Raw genomic sequence first — 16,709 nt, forward strand, 5'->3', positions numbered from 1 at the left:
TTAAATTAACTAAATAGTTTTCATTGGATTCCAAATGAATGTGCAACTGCTATACTTTTGAATTTTATTGCGTTGCAACCTTCCTGAGTGGGATGTGCCATTACGAATAAAGGCTCTTTTATAGGGTGCGGTAGGGGGCACTGGGCGTGAGTTTATAGAACCAAGGGGGCAGTGGCTTGAAAAAGCTTGGGAGCCATTGGGCTAGACTAGGACCTGTGAGACCAGGGTTCAAATCCCTACTCTGTCACAAAACTCACCCGGTGACCTTGCCCAAGTCAGCCTAACCTACCTCACAGGGCTGTTGGGGGATTAGATGAGGAAGGAGAGAAGCAATGCTTTTTCCCTTGAAAGTACCCCTGAACATTTTCCTACTCGTATTGAAATACTGTCTCTCAATGAGGCCAAACTTAGATTCACAAAATGTTTAAGAGTATGCATACTTCTGCAGCCCCCAGGTAAAAAGCACTGGGGAGATCCATGCGCTGCCACCTTGAACATCCTTTGCACTGTTCAATTTTAGCAGTGGGGAAAAGGCTTCAAGGAGAGAGGACAGATCGGAAGATCGGCTGTTCGACAGTGGAATTTGCTGCCAAGGCATGTGGTGGAGTCTCCTTCTTTGGAGGTCTTCAAGAAGAGGCTTGACAGCCATCTGTCAAGAATGATTTGATGGTGTCTCCTGCTTGGCAGGGGGTTGGACTGGATGGCCCTTGTGGTCTCTTCCAACACTATGATTCTATGATTCTATAAAGAGGCCAAGAAGGAAAGGTTTGACCTGGCCAACCAGGGGACGGAGGCCGCAGCTGGGCTCACCTGCGCCGAAGGCTTCTCCTTGGTCCACGCCGAGTCCTGGCGGTCCCTGGGGGTGGCAATGAACATGACAGGGAGGTGAGGCCGGGCAGCCACAAAATGGTTCCTGATCTCCACGTAATCTGCATCTGGATGCAAAAACATCACGGCGTCAGACAGTAGAAGACACCACATAACACTGGTCTTGAAAGACCTACATTGGCTCCCAGTATGTTTCCGAGCAAAATTCAAAGTGTTGGTGCTCACCTTTAAAGCCCTAAACGGCCTCGGGCCCAGTATACCTGAAGGAGCGTCCCCACCCCCATTGTTCTGCCCGGACACTGAGGTCCAGTGCCGAGGGCCTTCTGGCAGTTCCCTCACTGTGAGAAGCCAAGTTGCAGGGAACCAGGCAGAGGGCCTTCTCAGTGGTGGCACCTGCCCTGTGGAACACCCTCCCACCAGAGGTCAAAGAGAAAAACAACTACCAGACTTTTAGAGGCAGCCCTGTTTAGGGAAACTTTTTATGTTTAATATATTATTGTATTTTAATACTTCTGTTGGAAGCCACCCAGAGTGGCTGGGGTATAAATAATATATTATTATTATTATTATTAGCGGGGGGGAGTGGACCGAGTTTCTCTGCCGCTCTCCTGTTACAACACTCAATGCAAGAGACAAGCGAAAAGAAGGACCCATCTCACTGGAAGGACCACAGAAAGTTCAATCACCGCCATCTTCAGGTAGGGCTGGGCAGGTATGTCCCCCACCTGGGGAAGCTGCAGCTGTCCACCTTTGTAGACTTTACTGGGCTAGATTCTAAACTAGGCAGTTCCTCCTGTTCCCAGATCACGGTTATTATTATTTTTTTCAGATTAAAATTTTACAGTCACATATACCACACAGAAACAAGTTTCCAAGGAATCTCCTGAACTTCCCTCCTGCCCTTTGTGGGTCTTATTGTTAGCTCTTTCCTCCTGCATATTTCATAATAATCCAAATCTTTTACTTCTCCATTGTGTCCAAAATTCACCATTAGACCACAAGTGTTATTCCAATCCTACTAACGATTTTAAATGTTTACAATGCTTTTTAATATTAATTATAAATTCCCCCCCCCCATCCCTTATTAAAACTTTGGTCTTCCTGATTTCTGACTCTTCTGGTCATTTAGCATAATCCATCCACTTGATCTGCCATTCTTCTCTGGTCGGGGCTTTATCTTCTTCCCATCTCTGGGCCAAAAACATCCGTGCAGCTGTGCTCGCATACATAAATAGTCTGCTCCCTTGGGATTTCGGCAGCTAGAATTCCTAAAATAAAGGCTTCGGGTTCCCAGATCACGAGGAAGGCAGCGCCGAACCACAAAGCAAACTGCCTGCATTCCCCTAGGAGAGGCACGGCCCACCTCTTCCACACCTGAGGCCGGCCTTCTCCAACCTGCGGCCTTCCAGGTGGTGATGGGATGCAGCTGCCATCATCCCTGACCATGGGCTGGGCTGGCTGGGATTGGTGGGAGCTCCAGTCCAACTGCACCTCGAGGGCACCAGGTTGGGAAGCCTTGGACACACGGTGGAGAACGTAAAGGCGAAATAGTTGCACACCCACAATACGGACACCTACTGAGAGCTGTGAGGATTCCCTTCTCTGTACAGTGGTACCTCGCAAGACGAATGCCCTGCAAGACGAATTTTTCACAAGACGAATGCGTTTTGCAATCTGGTGATGCGCAAGACGAATTCGTTTTGCGAAAAAATCGTCGTGCGAATCGCGGTCTCCCATAGGAATGCATTGAAATTTAATTAATTTTTCGCAAAACGAATGGACTCGTGGAACGAATTAAATCAGTCTTGCGAGGCACCACTGTATGCGGATTGAGGATTAAGATATAGCAGTGATAGAGGGCGATAGATAGATTTATTGTTGTATTTCTTTGCTTTTTCTTTTTTTCCTCTTTTCTTCTCCTCTTATATCTTTTTCTTCCTTTTTCTGATTTTTGGGGGGTCTTATTTCTCTTTGGTTTTTACTGCATTATATGCTGAAAACTTTTAATGAAATTAATATGGAGAAAAATGAAAGCTACAGAGCCCCAGCCCCAGCCCCCAGGGTCTTTTCATCTTGGAGATGAAGCAGTTTAAAAAAAAAAATAGGAGTGAAGTTTTGGAGAACAGGATGAATTCTGCAATCGGTATCAAAGGTGCAAATAGATCACATCTGCATACTGGAATACTTTATCCAGATTTTGCCAGGCATGGAGGAAAACTGAGCATTGAGCCGCACTCCAACCCAAGGTTTAGAAATCTGAGACAGACACCTCGCTGGCTATTGCACACACACACACACACACACACACACACACACACACACACTTTGAAAACACATCTTCACAGCCATGAGAGCTAGAAACCTGCCACATAGATTTTAAAAAAGGAAAGCAGAATTTTTTCAGAACGCTATGCTCTGCACCAAGATAAGGGGGGGGGGGGTCTTCCTTCTGTGCTACACTTTAATGGTCCTTTAAGGCAGGCAATTGCAAGCTCCTGGAAAAGCGAGAATTAATCTCGTCGAGTTGTGTTACGTGGAAATATTTGGACTGCAGGCCTCTTTAGCAAAATGGTGCCCTGGCTTCTGGTTTCATGCATGCAGAGGTCAGGCTCTGGAGCCCCGGGAGTAGACAATCCTTTCTCTGAGTCAGGAGGTGAACAAGATAACCTTTGCTCCTGTCTGCCTTGGGATCTGCAAATCTGGAAAAATGCAGCGATGCCGCTTCCTGGGCCTCTGATCAACACACAAGGCAGAGAAAGAGAGACTCCGTGGAGGAGGATTACCGGAGCAGATCTATGCTGGTGGAGAGGCAGAGAGTGGGTTGTCTGAGACCTCATGCTGAATAAGGGGTTAGAAGAGGTTGGGGCGGGGGAATGGAAGTTGAAGCCGGCTTTCTGAGCCCAGTATTTGTTCATTTGACCACACTGTTCATTAGGCATAGAAATATTCTGTCCTTCTATATTGCTTTGGAGCATTCATTTATTTTGGGTTAAAACTGGGGAAACGCTCCGCTCTTGTAGTCAGCCAAAACATGAACAGCCAGAGGCAGCAATACTTCTGAATACACTGGCACCTTGGTTTTCGAACAGCTTAGTTCTTGAACAACTTGGAACCCAAACGCTGCAATTCTGGAAGTAAGTGTTCCAGTTTGTGAACTTTTTTTCGGAAGCCAAACATGCTCTGTTTTGAGTGCCACACTTCCGTTTCGAGTGCCACACTTCCGTTCTGAGTGCTCCGCTGAGATCTGTCCGTTTCTGCTATTAATTTTGCATTTTTGTTGCATTTTTGTTTTTGTGACTGTGTTGAACCCAGTTCAGCTATTGATTGATTGACTGATTGTGGAAATGGATAAAAGCTGCAAAGCCAAGAGAACCATTAACAGAACAATAAAAGAGGTAAATTGTTACACTGCTGCTTTAGGGGTTGTTTTTAAACGTCTGGAACGGATTAATCCATTTTGCATTACTTTCTATGGGAAAGCACGCTTTGGTTTTGGAACAGACTTCCGGAACGGATTAGGTTTGAGAACCAAGCTACCACTGTGCCTGTTGCTGGAAGTCACAACAGAGGAGAGCTGCTCTTGTGCTTGAATCCTGCTTGCGAGTTTCCCACAGGCTTCCGACTGGCCACTGTGGGATCAGGATGCTGGACTAGATGGGTCAATGGCCTGATCCAGCAGGCCCTTCTTATGTTCTTAAGCAACAAGAGCAAACAGACCCACAGTTTTCCATGGCTGGGCAGTAAAACAAGGTATTGTCTGCTGTCCGCATGCTAAAATTTTCAGTTCTTTGGGGAACTCGCCCATGTAACAAGGCAGTGGTAGAGGAGGGCCCTGCTATTTGGCTTATTGCTTAGCATTCCTGGGCCCAAAATCTGGGGATGACCTGACAAATCTCTTGCATGTCAGCGTTTTCATTCCACCCTCTTGCCAGAAGCATGGCGAGAGTGTTTTATATGTGCAGCGGAGATAAGTGGGAGAAGGCACCCGTCATGGGAAAGCTTTAATTCTGGTGGAGACAGTCTTAAGCGGGGCTTTATGACATATGGCACATCAAAGCCCAGATCTGCTTCCCATATCATTAATGAGCCATCTGTGTTTCCACAAGGCTGAATGATCCAAATATTATAGATAACAGGCACTAGCTCTCGAGACGTTTACGAGCTTCAACGCATGTGCTACTTTTCAAACAGAAAAGCGAGCAAACAGAATGCCTATTGCAGAACTGCACAGTACGTAAAGGAAATGTTGTCTCAACTCCATGGGGTTGAAAGAATAATTTTTGCCTTGGAATAAGGAGGAGGTTTGGGTCAGCAGACGGAGAATTATACCTCCTTCAACTAGACCTTTGAATCAGTGGAGAGCCTGGTCTCCCTCTCCCAATTTCTGCACTGTTGACATTTACTAACGTCATTTTAAAAAAGAATGATGATCTAGAATAGGTACTAGGTGCAAACCAAGCTTATCTAGACAAGACTTCTAAATGACGGAGCTAACTGGTTTCGTGAGCCGTGTGTGGACAGAAGCAGGTGGTGGGGAAGGTAAAATACTAAGGATGGAGATGTCTTTGCAAAGAACTCGATAGAAAGATTGAGTATCTTATTTTTAGTTACAGGTAGGTAGCCGTGTTGGTCTGGTGTAGTCGAAACAAAATAAAAAAAATTACTTCCAGTATGAGCTTTCGTGTGCATGCAGATACATTTTTGCAAGGAATGGAGAAACTGTCTAAATTGACCAGTGTCCTTGCAAAGGTTTCCCCAGCATTTAAATCAGGCAGAAGAGACCAGAAGGGGGTGGCAGTTCTTACAGGAACCGATATGCAGATGAATGAGGAGCCAAAAACAGATTGGTAGCTACTGGAACAGTTGTAACAAGGAAGTCGCCTGCTCCGATAACCAGCCCCAGTCAATAGCCAGACTGGAGCTCTTTGGCCTGTTGACTTTTTAAAGGCAGCAGCCCAGGAAGAGCATGTTATTGTAATCCAAATCAGAAGCAACTAAGCCATGTATCACTGCGGTCAAATCGGTCATCTCTTTAAAAAGCCACGAGAAACTCAACCCATGCCTTGTTGGACTCCAAGATTCCCCCTTAAAAAAAAAAAATGAAGGGAAAAAGCCAAGGCAAATTCAACCACCAGGTCTATCTGCTGCCATTGCTGCAATGAGAAAATGGAGCCTCCATATATAAGGGAAGCATACCTCTGAATAGCAACAACAACGAGAGCCACTGCTTTCCTGCTCTGCCTGCAACCTCCCAGAGGCATCTCTCTAGGTACTGGCAGGAGATGGATTGCAGGACCCAGCCAAGTGATTTCTCATTTTCCAAACTATGAGAAGAAAAGAGCGATTTAGCACGCTCCGGGCGATGTTAACACAGCAAAGTTGAATGTTCTTTGCAACAAAAGGAGCAGGGAGGTTTGGAAAGCTGGATTACAATTGCAAAAGCACCTGGCTTCACTACAGGGATCAGGTTGCTAAGCCCTCCTTGGAAGGAAGGCGAAAGGAAACCAGGAAATAATCGTACTCATCGTAACAAGGAAGGTTTGGCCTCTTAATTCTTCCAAGACGAGCCCTATGCAAGGACTGCTCAGCATGGAAGAGGTTTCCCTAAGGAAAGGAAGACGGAAGACTCAGTGAAGCTGGATGTTGGGAGATTCCGGACAGATAAAAGGAAGTACGCAGCACTTAAACTATGGAACTCACTTCCACAGGAGGCAGTGAGGCCACCAACTTGGATGGCTTGAAAGGACAGTTAGACGAATTCATGGAGGAAGAGAGGCGATCAGTGGCTCCTCAGTTCTGCCTCCACAGTCAGAGGAAAAGATGCTTCTGAAATAGATGAGCCTCGGGGTCCCTTCCAACTATGATTCTATGTGACCAGGCTACATATTAGTTGTTCATCCTGTTAATTTTAAAATATGAAGGAACAGCTCAGTTGGTAGAGCATGAGACTTAATCTCGGGGTCGTGCATTCGAGACTCACACTGGGCAAAAATATTCCTGCATTGCAGGGGGTTGGACTAGATGACCCCCCCAGTCCCTTCCAACTCTACAATTCTATGATTCTATGAATACCAAGTGCTAGAAACCACTGAAGGAGAGAGTGTTGCTCCTGTGCTCGGATCCTGCTTGCCGGTTTCCCACCGGCATCTCGCCAGCCACGGTAAGAACAGGGTGCCGGATGAGAGGGGCCACTGGCCTGATCCTGCAAACTCTCCTCAGTTTCTACTGTCCCTCCCTCCACTTCTCTCACCGTTCAGCTCAGCATTCAGGTTGACAATGAGGGGGTTGTTCTTCCAGTCAAAAGTGGTGAGCAGGAAAAGGAACCGAAGGAATCCCACTTGGGGGGAGCTGTGGGGAGAGAAGAGTCACAAAAGGCGGGCATTAGTCCAGCTGTATTGTGTATTGTATTAATTTCACATACAGGTCTCAAGCCAGCCGAAAGACATATTCTTAGAAAGAGCTAGAATAATTTTAAAAGCACTCCAACAGCAGATGTTTAAAAAGAACTTGAAATGAACAGCTCAGGCAGGGGAGGTCTGTTCACCTAAAGTTTGTTGAAACCAAAACTGTCTTAAAAGGTTTTTTTTAAAAAAAAAAAGGGTAAAAGACCCCTGAACAGTTAAGTCCAGTCAAAGGTGACTATGGGGTTGAGGTGCTTATCTCGCTTTCAGGCCGAGGGAGCCGGCATTTGTCCACAGACAGCTTTCCGAGTCATGTGGCCAGCAGGACTAAACCACTTCTGGTGCAACGGGACACTGTGACAGAAACCAGAGCGCACGGAAATGCTGTTTACCTTCCCATTGCAACAGTACCTATTTATCTACTTGCACCAATGTGCTTTCAAACTAGGTTGGCAGGAGCTGGGAGAGAGCAACGGGAGCTCACCCTGTTGCGGGGATTCGAACCACCGACTTTCTGATAAAGAGGCTCCGTGGTTTAGACCAGTGGTCCTCAACCTTGGGCCTCCAGATGTTTTTGGCCTACAACTCCCATGATCCCTAGCTAGCAGGACCAGTGGTCAGGGATGATGGGAATTGTAGTCTCAAAACATCTGGAGGCCCAAGGTTGAGGACCACTGGTTTAGACCATAGCGCCACCCGCGTCCCATAAAACTGTCTTAAGTTGTATCTGGAAAGTGTGCTCTGGGCTCCCACTCACAGCTACCCCCAAAAATTCAACTTCATTTCAGCAATGTAACCTAGTGCAGGTGGAACCATTTTGTTGCTGCTCCTGTTCAACGGTCAGAAATCCTCCCCAATTTACTGCGCTGCAGGGGGCCGGACTAGAAGACCCTTGGGAACAATGCTACAATTCTATGAGTCTACATCACCCAGTGACTTCCCCACAGACCGCGGTCTACTTCTGCCCATCCTTGCCACGGCCTATTTTTCGGGGGTTGCATCAAGCACTCAGATATACTGCCTCTGAACAAGAAGTTCCAGTTAAGTGCGCTTAATGTAACCTCTGCTTGCTTGATAAGCCTGGCTTCCCGTTCTCCCGCTATCGCAGCCTGAGACAGAACTCTGGATAGAAACACAACATAATTGTAAAGTTGGATGGGGCCCAAAGAGTCATCCCGTCGAACCCCTTGCCTTTCAGGATAAAAAGTGCTGTGGGGTTGGGAGTATAAAGAGGGCTGAAGAAGCAATTGGATATAGTAAGGAGGAAGTAAGATTTAATGTAAAACAATTATTATGATTTCTAGATCCAAACGATATTTTGAAATATTAGAAATTTGTGGTTATAATGGATCAAGAATAATACGTATAATGAGTATCTTAGAAGAAGAATTGATTTAAGAAATAGAGAGTGCTATATTAGTTACAAATAGAAGCGTGGAAGCGGGGGGAAGGAGGAAGTCGACAGAAGAAGAAATTGTTTTGATTATATTGTTAAAGAAAGATTTTTTCTTTGTTATCTTTGTATTTTTTGTTCTTTTTTCACATTTTTCAATATTTTTTGTATGCGTTAAAATCAATAAAAATATATATTTTTTTTTAAAAAAAAGTGCTGTGGGGTCTGATCCAGCAAGGAGCATGTTCAGGGTAGGTTCATATTTTGGGAACACCACAAACGCAATGTGGTGCTGCCCCCAGCACTCACAGGTAGACTGCTCCTATTAATGGAAGGGACGTAAAAACCTGGCCAAGGAGCAATTTTAAAAGGAGAGGGTGTGAAGCAGATGTCACGCTGGCTGGGCCCTTACCTGGGCACAGTGAAGGGCGCTGGGGACAGGAAGAGGGAGGCCACCAGTAAGTCCACGCATTCCTCCGAGACGCCGTCGCTCAGCAGCTGAGCGCTGATCCAGCGCTTGGCGAGACGGCAGCAGCCGCTGAAAGCAGAATGTTGCTGCTGGAGGCTGCGGGGAGGAAGCAAACAATTTGAGAGCCGTTGCCAAATCTGCCGGCAACGTCACCATAATCCCAAGGCAACAGAAAGCAAACCAAAAAAGCTATTATTGTTGTTATGACTGGCGGCATCAACTCTGCTGGGTGGGAATCCCCTGCGGACGACCGCAGTGCCTGGAGGCAGAAAGTCAGGTTGTGCATCCATAGCAGAGGGCCTTCTCGGTAGTGGCGCCTGCCCCGTGGAACGCCCTCCCATCAGATGTCAAGGAAATAAACAACGACCTGACTTTAAGAAGACATCTGAAAGCAGCCCTGTGTTTAGGGAAGTTTTTAATGTTTGCATTTTATTGTGTTTTTAATATTCTGTTGGGAGCCGCCTAGAATGGCTGGGGAGGCCTGGCCAGATGGGCAGAGTAAAAGTAATAAATAATAATAATAATAGCATTGACCAGAGGAGGGATGACTGCTGGGAGAAGCGCAGAAAGAGGAAATGCCATGGACAGCTGGACGCCTTCATCTTCCCCAGCTGCAACAAAACATGTCTCTCCCGCATCAGCCTCTACAACCACAGCAGGCTCTGCAACCTCCCAATAGTTCGACTTCACCCCCAGAGGCACATTCCTCCATTGTTTCCCAAGACCAGGCACCCCCAAACTTGGTCCTCCAGCTGTTTTGGGACTACAACTCCCATCATCCCTAGCTAACAGGACCAGTGGTCAGGGATGATGGGAATTGTAGTCCCAAAACAGCTGGAGGGCCGAGTTGGGGGATGCCTGCCCAAGACAGATGGGTGGCATTATTATTATTATTATTAGTAGTAGTAGTAGTTGTTGTTGTTGTAAACCCACAAGAAGGACCACAGTGCACAAGCAATACTCTCTCTCCCTTGCAATTCCCAGCAACTGGAATTCAGGGGAACACCACGGCCATTGTGTCTTATAGGCATCATTCTCAGAAGTGGGGACCTCTCCCCGCTTACCCGTGAAGTGAGCTGGTCAAGAATGGTAGGTGCAGGGTCTCCACTTCCAGCTGCACAGATTCTTCCGTGACCTCGTGTTTCAGCATGCCCGTGGGGGTGACCACCTCCTTCAGGATTTGGGGCTCTCGGTGGTAAGCTACTTGGAGGCGGAAGACATAGCCGTCCTGAGAAAGAGGAATAGGAGGGGGAATTAATTGTGAGTCTACCGCTCTTAACCACTACACCACACTGGCTTAATGTTTTCTTGTGTTTTTAATATTCTGTTGGAGCCGCCCAGAGTGGCTGCGGAAACCCAGCCAGATGGGTGGAGAATGAATGAATGCATTAAAAATTATTATTATTATTATTATTATTATTATTATTATTATTATTATTGGCCCATGCCTGCAGGCTTATGCTCTAAAGAAACATGACACACAAGGAAAAGGTGCGAGGAGGGGAGAGGAAGAAATCAAACTCAAGCACAAATATATAAACAGTTGTTCTTATAATAGCCAGCTTGCATAGTTCAGGCGTAGGAGGAGCCTGGTGGAGCTGGGTTTTCGGCAAAGCTGACCGGCTGAGCCTTCTGCTTTCCATCTCTCCCAGCGAGGCAGCCGGATGTCATGGCTGCCCCCAGGTGACAAGGGAGGAGGCTTGATGGAGCTGGCCTGTCACAGCGGAACGGATGGAGTGAGTCCTGCTTCCCATCTCTCTCAAGACAGCAGGCCCCTGGTCATATTTCGCAACGGCTTCCACCTTCCTGCACATCTGCGGGGGCAAATGTGCATAAACACACCCACCCTCCAGCACAATTACCTTATACACGTCCGTGTAGGTGGGCGAAGCCCTGCAGAGCAGATGGTGCTGCTGGTGGAGAAGTTCTGCCAGCCGCAGCTGGAAGGCGGCCTTGACTCGCCGGATGGCTTCCTTGTCCTGAGGCCACTGGCCGCTCCCCTCCATGTGACAGATCACTGGTGCAAGAGGGAAGGAGGGGGCAAAAGAGTTAACGGAAGGAGAAGGAGCAGCATGGAAGCAGGAGGGGGGCGGGCAGAGAGCATGCTAAGAACCGAGGCTCTTAGCCGTGGCCCAGCTGTGCTCCAGTCTGGGCAGGGATAACTTAACTTCTTCTTTTTTTCAATTCATTTATTTGGTTTTTCAAATTGAAGCTTTACATTCACATTATCCAACTTACAACATAAAAACAAGATCCCAAGGAATCTCCTGGACTCCCCTCCCCTTCCCTTTGTGGGACCTACAGTATTGGGAATCATTTCTTCCCGCATCTTTTATGATAATCCAAATCTTTCACTTCTCCATTGTGTCCAAAACTCACCATTAAACTACAAGTGATATTCCTTAGGTTTGATGAGGCCCTAAGCTATTGAAGGTAATGGGGTCCTTTATATGTCCAGCTGTCCTTTGTCAACAACAAATTGTCGCTGTTTTTTGGGTTGAATATACAGTCATACCTCGGTTTAAGTACGCCTCGGTTTAAGTACGCCTCGGTTTAAGTACTCCGCGGACCCGTCTGGAACGGATTAATCCACTTTCCATTACTTTCAACGGGAAAGTTCGCTTCAGGTGAAGTACGCTTCAGGTTAAGTACAGACTTCCGGAACCAATTGTGTACTTAAACCGAGGTACCACTGTACATGCTATATGGTAATTTATGGTATCTAAAGCGATTTGCACGTAACAAAATATGTATTTTATCAAAGGAATTGTTGAACTGAAATACAATTAAGAAGAAGTATATTAATAGTGAAATAATTATTAAGCTCTAACTTAAAATGATTTTCTATTCATAACAAACTTAATAATGCAAACACATTGGCATTTGGCAATAACAAAAGTTCCTTTAGAAACGCAATTTACAAAGACTCATAATTTTTTGGGGGGGGGGGCGCTAGAGAGTGTGGCCCTAGCTATAGCTTGTTTAGTTCATACATAAATCCGGCACTGGGCTCAGGAAGGAAACGTCAGCTTCCATCCCCGCCAACCTCTTCAAGCCCCCTGATTCAGCATGAAGTCTCTGACAAGCCACTCTCTCTCTCTCGGCCTCAGTTCCCCATTTGTAAAACGGGAAGAGCTTCCCACCCACCCCTGAAGCTGTCAGGCACTTGGATAGATTGCTCTGTATCAGGGATGGGGACCTTCCAGCTGTCGTTGGGACTCCAAATCCCATCAGCCCCATGCAGCATAGGATTATGGGAGCAGGAGCCCAGCAGCAGTTAGGGGGAACTCGCAGGTCCTCCAGCCTTGACTTACAAAATGCAGTAGCAGCAGGGGGGGGGCTCACAATGCCCCTTGCCCACTTTGAGACAACGCCACCCACATTACCCATCCTTGCCTTTCATTGGTGCTAAATACGCCGGGCATGGCTTCTCCGCCAAGGGCAGAAGAGACTCCCGGCCCTCGATCCTGGTATGGTAGGCGTAATCTGGTTTCGTGGGCACCGGAGGGAAGACCTGAGAAAGAACCAGGAAGGCACGTTAAGAGGAGCAAGAAAAAGGGGGACCCACGCAAGATCTTGAGGTAGCAGCACATCCTCAGGGCACACACCCCCCCAAGCAGAAAATGCCCAGTCTCGAATTGTAAGGTGGGCAGGTCAAGGGACTCCAAGGAAGCTGGGTGGCCAATGGCTCTCTGGGACACCTTTGTTAGACATTTCAAAGGCAGAATTCACCGGGGGCTGATGGGAGAGGTGACTGTCATGGGGGTCGGGGGAGGCAAAATTGGATGCTGTGGATGGTGTGACCTGCAGAGGACTTGCGAGAGGTGGCTGCCTGCCTCAGGGCACAGCAGGCCACAGGGGTTCCAAACATGGTTCTCTCCAGAATTGCTGGACTACAAATCCCATCGTCCTTGTCCATTGAGCCATACGGGCAGGAGTTGTACTACAAGAACCATCTGCAGGGCACCACATTGGCCACTCCTGCATTAGATAGCACTGAGCTAGGGGACCCAAGGATTGGACGCAACAGGAGATAGCTCTGCATTTTTACCAACGGATGTGCCCCATAAAGTTTTCTGGGATGACCCATGGAGCAAAAGATACCAGACTCCTGCCATCTCAGGAGGACGCCCCGCCCCCAGGTGGCCAAATCCTAATGCAGAATCTTCCCCATGCACCTGCCTTCCTCATAATCCGCCCCACTACAAAAACCGTTGCGTGCATTCTGGCGCAGGAGACCCGTCTAAACAGACCGAGCTTGTCCCCCGAGAGCCCCGCTTCGTTGGCTGAAACTCACATCGGTGTATCGGAGGGCAGGGTGGGCTCCCTGCACAGACGTCACCGTCAGCGGCAGCCCCTCCAGTTTCCACAGCTTGCGGCTCAGGTCGTCGTACGAGCGGACGACACTCAACATGGCCTCCTCACCAGTACCTGCCGGCTGTTCAAGATCCCAGGTCAAAAGGCAGGCAAGGCAAGAATGGTTCCGTTGTTTGCGGGGGGAAATACAAGCACATAACACACACAAACATGCTCTCTCTCTCTCTCACTTGTTCTCATTCCCACACCAATCCCATTGCTGAACGGAGAGGAGAGGAGAGGTTTACAGGTGAAACTTGGAAAAGTATAATATCGTCGAAAATTGCATTTATTTCAGTATTGCAACTTATTATTTTCTATTTTAATTTTAATTTTTACAAATGCTTTCTTTCGGTAATTCCACGGTAATAAAACGAATAGTTACAATAATACAAAAATAAACATTGCTATTACATTTCATTAATTACATTCCATTTATAATTGACCCACCTAGTGACAAATAATTATTACAATTACAACAAATAGAGGCTTGACATATCTTGCTTTGCGTGTCATGCATTTATCTCATATATTGGTTTCACCTTTTAAGTTGCATTACTGAAATAAATGCACTTTCCGATGATATTCTATTTTTCCGAGTTTCACCTGTAAATGTCTTTGCTCATAACCAGCACCCCAAATCTCAAATCCATTCTATGCACTCTGCCATAGTTGAAGCACTGATCTCTCGTGAAGAGAGTTTGCCCATGTGGAAGTAAAGTCCCTGAAGATTTACCCAATCTACAATCTTCAAGAGCAGCTTCATTCAAAGATTTAAATCTCCCAGCTGGGTATCCAATTTTTTCCCCTTTCCCCTGATACTTCTGAAAAAGTGGCCTGTTTTGCTTTTAGAGTGGCAATTTTAAGGAGAAAAGTTTGGAGGGGGGCAAGTAAAATTCTTCAGGGGAGCAAACTCTTGCCCAGGCATCCCCAAACTGCAGCCCTCCAGATGTTTTGGCCTACAACTCCCATGATCCCTACCTAAGAGGACCAGTGGTCAGGGATGATGGGAACTGTAGTCCAAAACATCTGGAGGGCCGAAGTTTGGGGATGCCTGCTCTTGCCTGACATGAACGCCTGGTTTTAATAATTATTTTAACTGTAATGTATTTTATTCTGCTTTACATGTTTTTTGTTTTGCAATAGCTTCAGCTACACAAATAAATAGTATTTGTAATTGCATTCATATTCTTTGCTCATCCCAGTGCTGCAATGGGTCAGTTTCTCCCCATTTGCCCCCCCCCTTTTAAAGTGTCTATTTCCCTCTAGTAGGGCTTAGGTGTTATGAGTAGCTACCAGACAGGAAGAAGTATACCTGAAGGGTCCAGTATACCTGAAGAAGCGTCTCCACCTCCATCACTCTGCCCGGACACTGAGGTCCAGCACCGAGGGCCTTCTGGCAGTTCCCTTATTGCGAGAAGCCAAGTTGCAGGGAACTAGGCAGAGGGCCTTCTCGGTGGTGGCGCCTGCCCTGTGGAACGCCCTCCCAACAGATGTCAAAGAGGAAAACAACTACCAGACTTTTAGAAGACATCTGAAGGCAGCCCTGTTCAGGGAGGCTTTTAATGTTTAATAGATTACTGTGTTTTAGTTTTCTGTTGGAAGCCGCCCAGAGTAGCTGGGGAAACCCAGCCAGATGGGCGGGGTATAAATAATAAATTATTATTATTATTATTATTATTATTATTATTATTATTATTATCATTATTATTATTATTATTATTATTATTATTATTATTACCTATCATACATCCTAGCAATGGTGTCACACTGGAGTAGAGACACCTTTGCAAACTGCACAGGAGCTGCTCAGTACTGCCAGGGCCAGTGAACCAATTTACTTGAGGAAAAAATGTGTGCTATGCTCCCTAGCTTGCAGGATTCAATGCTCTCCTTGATGTGAAGAGCGACACCATCTCCATTGCGTCCTTTTCTGTCCTTCCTAAACAGTTTAGATCCAGAGATAAATGTGTCCCACTGGTTCTCTCCATCCACCAGGTTCCACTAAGGATTATACAGCATTGGATAATCTTAGTGCCAGGAAACAGCAAGTCATTATACAAACTTCTACTGACCCTTACATGCTACTAAGTTAAAGAAAGATAGCGGGCTGGGGGTGAGAGGCGGGAGCTGTAGTCCAAAACATTTAAGACTGGTTATATTCATCCAGTTCATAGCAAAAGATCTATCTTGTCTGTGCCTCTCAATCTGCAGCAGGATATCTTTCAAAAAGGCCTGGCTGGGAGAACATTAATATATAAAACATGGCATACAAAATCTGCATTTGTTGGCTGGGGAAAATCTGGAGAAGTGTGAATCGGCCGGAATATGGGAGGTGCTTTTTGTCTAAGTTAGCCAAATTGACAGTCTGAAACCTCAACCTTCCACTTTTGGGGGGGTGGGGTGGGGTGGGGTAGATCTGGAAAAGTCTACCAGTCCCACGGGAGTGCCCAGACGTGTGGGGAGACCACGCACAACACAGGTGGAAAGACTGCCTCCCATGCGTGCCTGCAGCGTGAGACCATCCGGTTTCTTAGGAGAAACTGGATTTTGGCAGTCAGTTTGACGCTCCCTTGAAGAAAGCAGATCTAAAGCAGATTGCAACGCACTCCCATCCAAAATATCACAGCTGAAGGCTGCCACCTGCAGACCAGCCTGGACACAGCCAATTGACATAACCACCAGACCTTCTTATTTTGGCACAACAGACGCTGTCCTTTACGGGAGGATAACTACCAAACTAGAGAATACAGTGGACCCTCCAGATACGAACTTAATTCGTTCCGGGGGTCCGTTCGCACCCCAAAAATTATGTAAATAGAGGCACGCACGTGCATGGCGCGATTGAGCGCTTCTGCGCACGCACGCGTGGCAAAACCCGGAAGTATACACTTCCGGGTTTGCCGTGGCCGTAACCCAAAAATTCCGTATCCAGAGGGATATGTAAGTAGAGGTAAGACTGTATTTTCAATCTGTGAATGCATTTAACAAGTCTGGTTTCTGGGTTTTCTTTAAACAGCAGCGGCCCAGGCCTCTCTGATCAGGATGAGGCCCATGGCACGAGGAGAACTGGGCTAACCGTTCCCCATCACCACATTGATATCCCAACAACTCTCGTCCAAAACCTGCAATTAGTGATTCCGGGAAGTTGCTCTGATTGCTGCCCTTAAAAAAAAAAAGGCACAGACACCAGGAAAACAACAACCACACAGAATTGAGAGCTACAATTCTCAATAGTGCTGTAACAGTCAGTCTCTCTTCA

General features: G+C 46.8%; 1 protein-coding gene across 1 annotated transcript in view; it reads right to left on the reverse strand.

Annotated features, from left to right (window-relative positions):
- NOL6 (nucleolar protein 6) overlaps positions 1 to 16,709 on the reverse strand; it is a 54,169-nt gene that overhangs the window by 16,326 nt on the left and 21,134 nt on the right. Inside the window, exons 16-22 of the mRNA XM_060280382.2 lie at positions 13,389 to 13,529; positions 12,488 to 12,605; positions 10,954 to 11,108; positions 10,156 to 10,319; positions 9,035 to 9,187; positions 7,079 to 7,176; positions 811 to 935 (exon numbers count right to left, since the gene is read on the reverse strand). Of these exons, the coding sequence (XP_060136365.2) occupies positions 811 to 935; positions 7,079 to 7,176; positions 9,035 to 9,187; positions 10,156 to 10,319; positions 10,954 to 11,108; positions 12,488 to 12,605; positions 13,389 to 13,529 (954 nt within the window). The remainder of the gene's footprint in view (positions 1 to 810; positions 936 to 7,078; positions 7,177 to 9,034; positions 9,188 to 10,155; positions 10,320 to 10,953; positions 11,109 to 12,487; positions 12,606 to 13,388; positions 13,530 to 16,709) is intronic.

The sequence above is a fragment of the Zootoca vivipara genome, chromosome 10, assembly GCF_965207765.1.
Source record: "Zootoca vivipara chromosome 10, rZooViv2.hap1.1, whole genome shotgun sequence".
NCBI classification, from domain to species: Eukaryota; Metazoa; Chordata; class Lepidosauria; order Squamata; family Lacertidae; genus Zootoca; species Zootoca vivipara.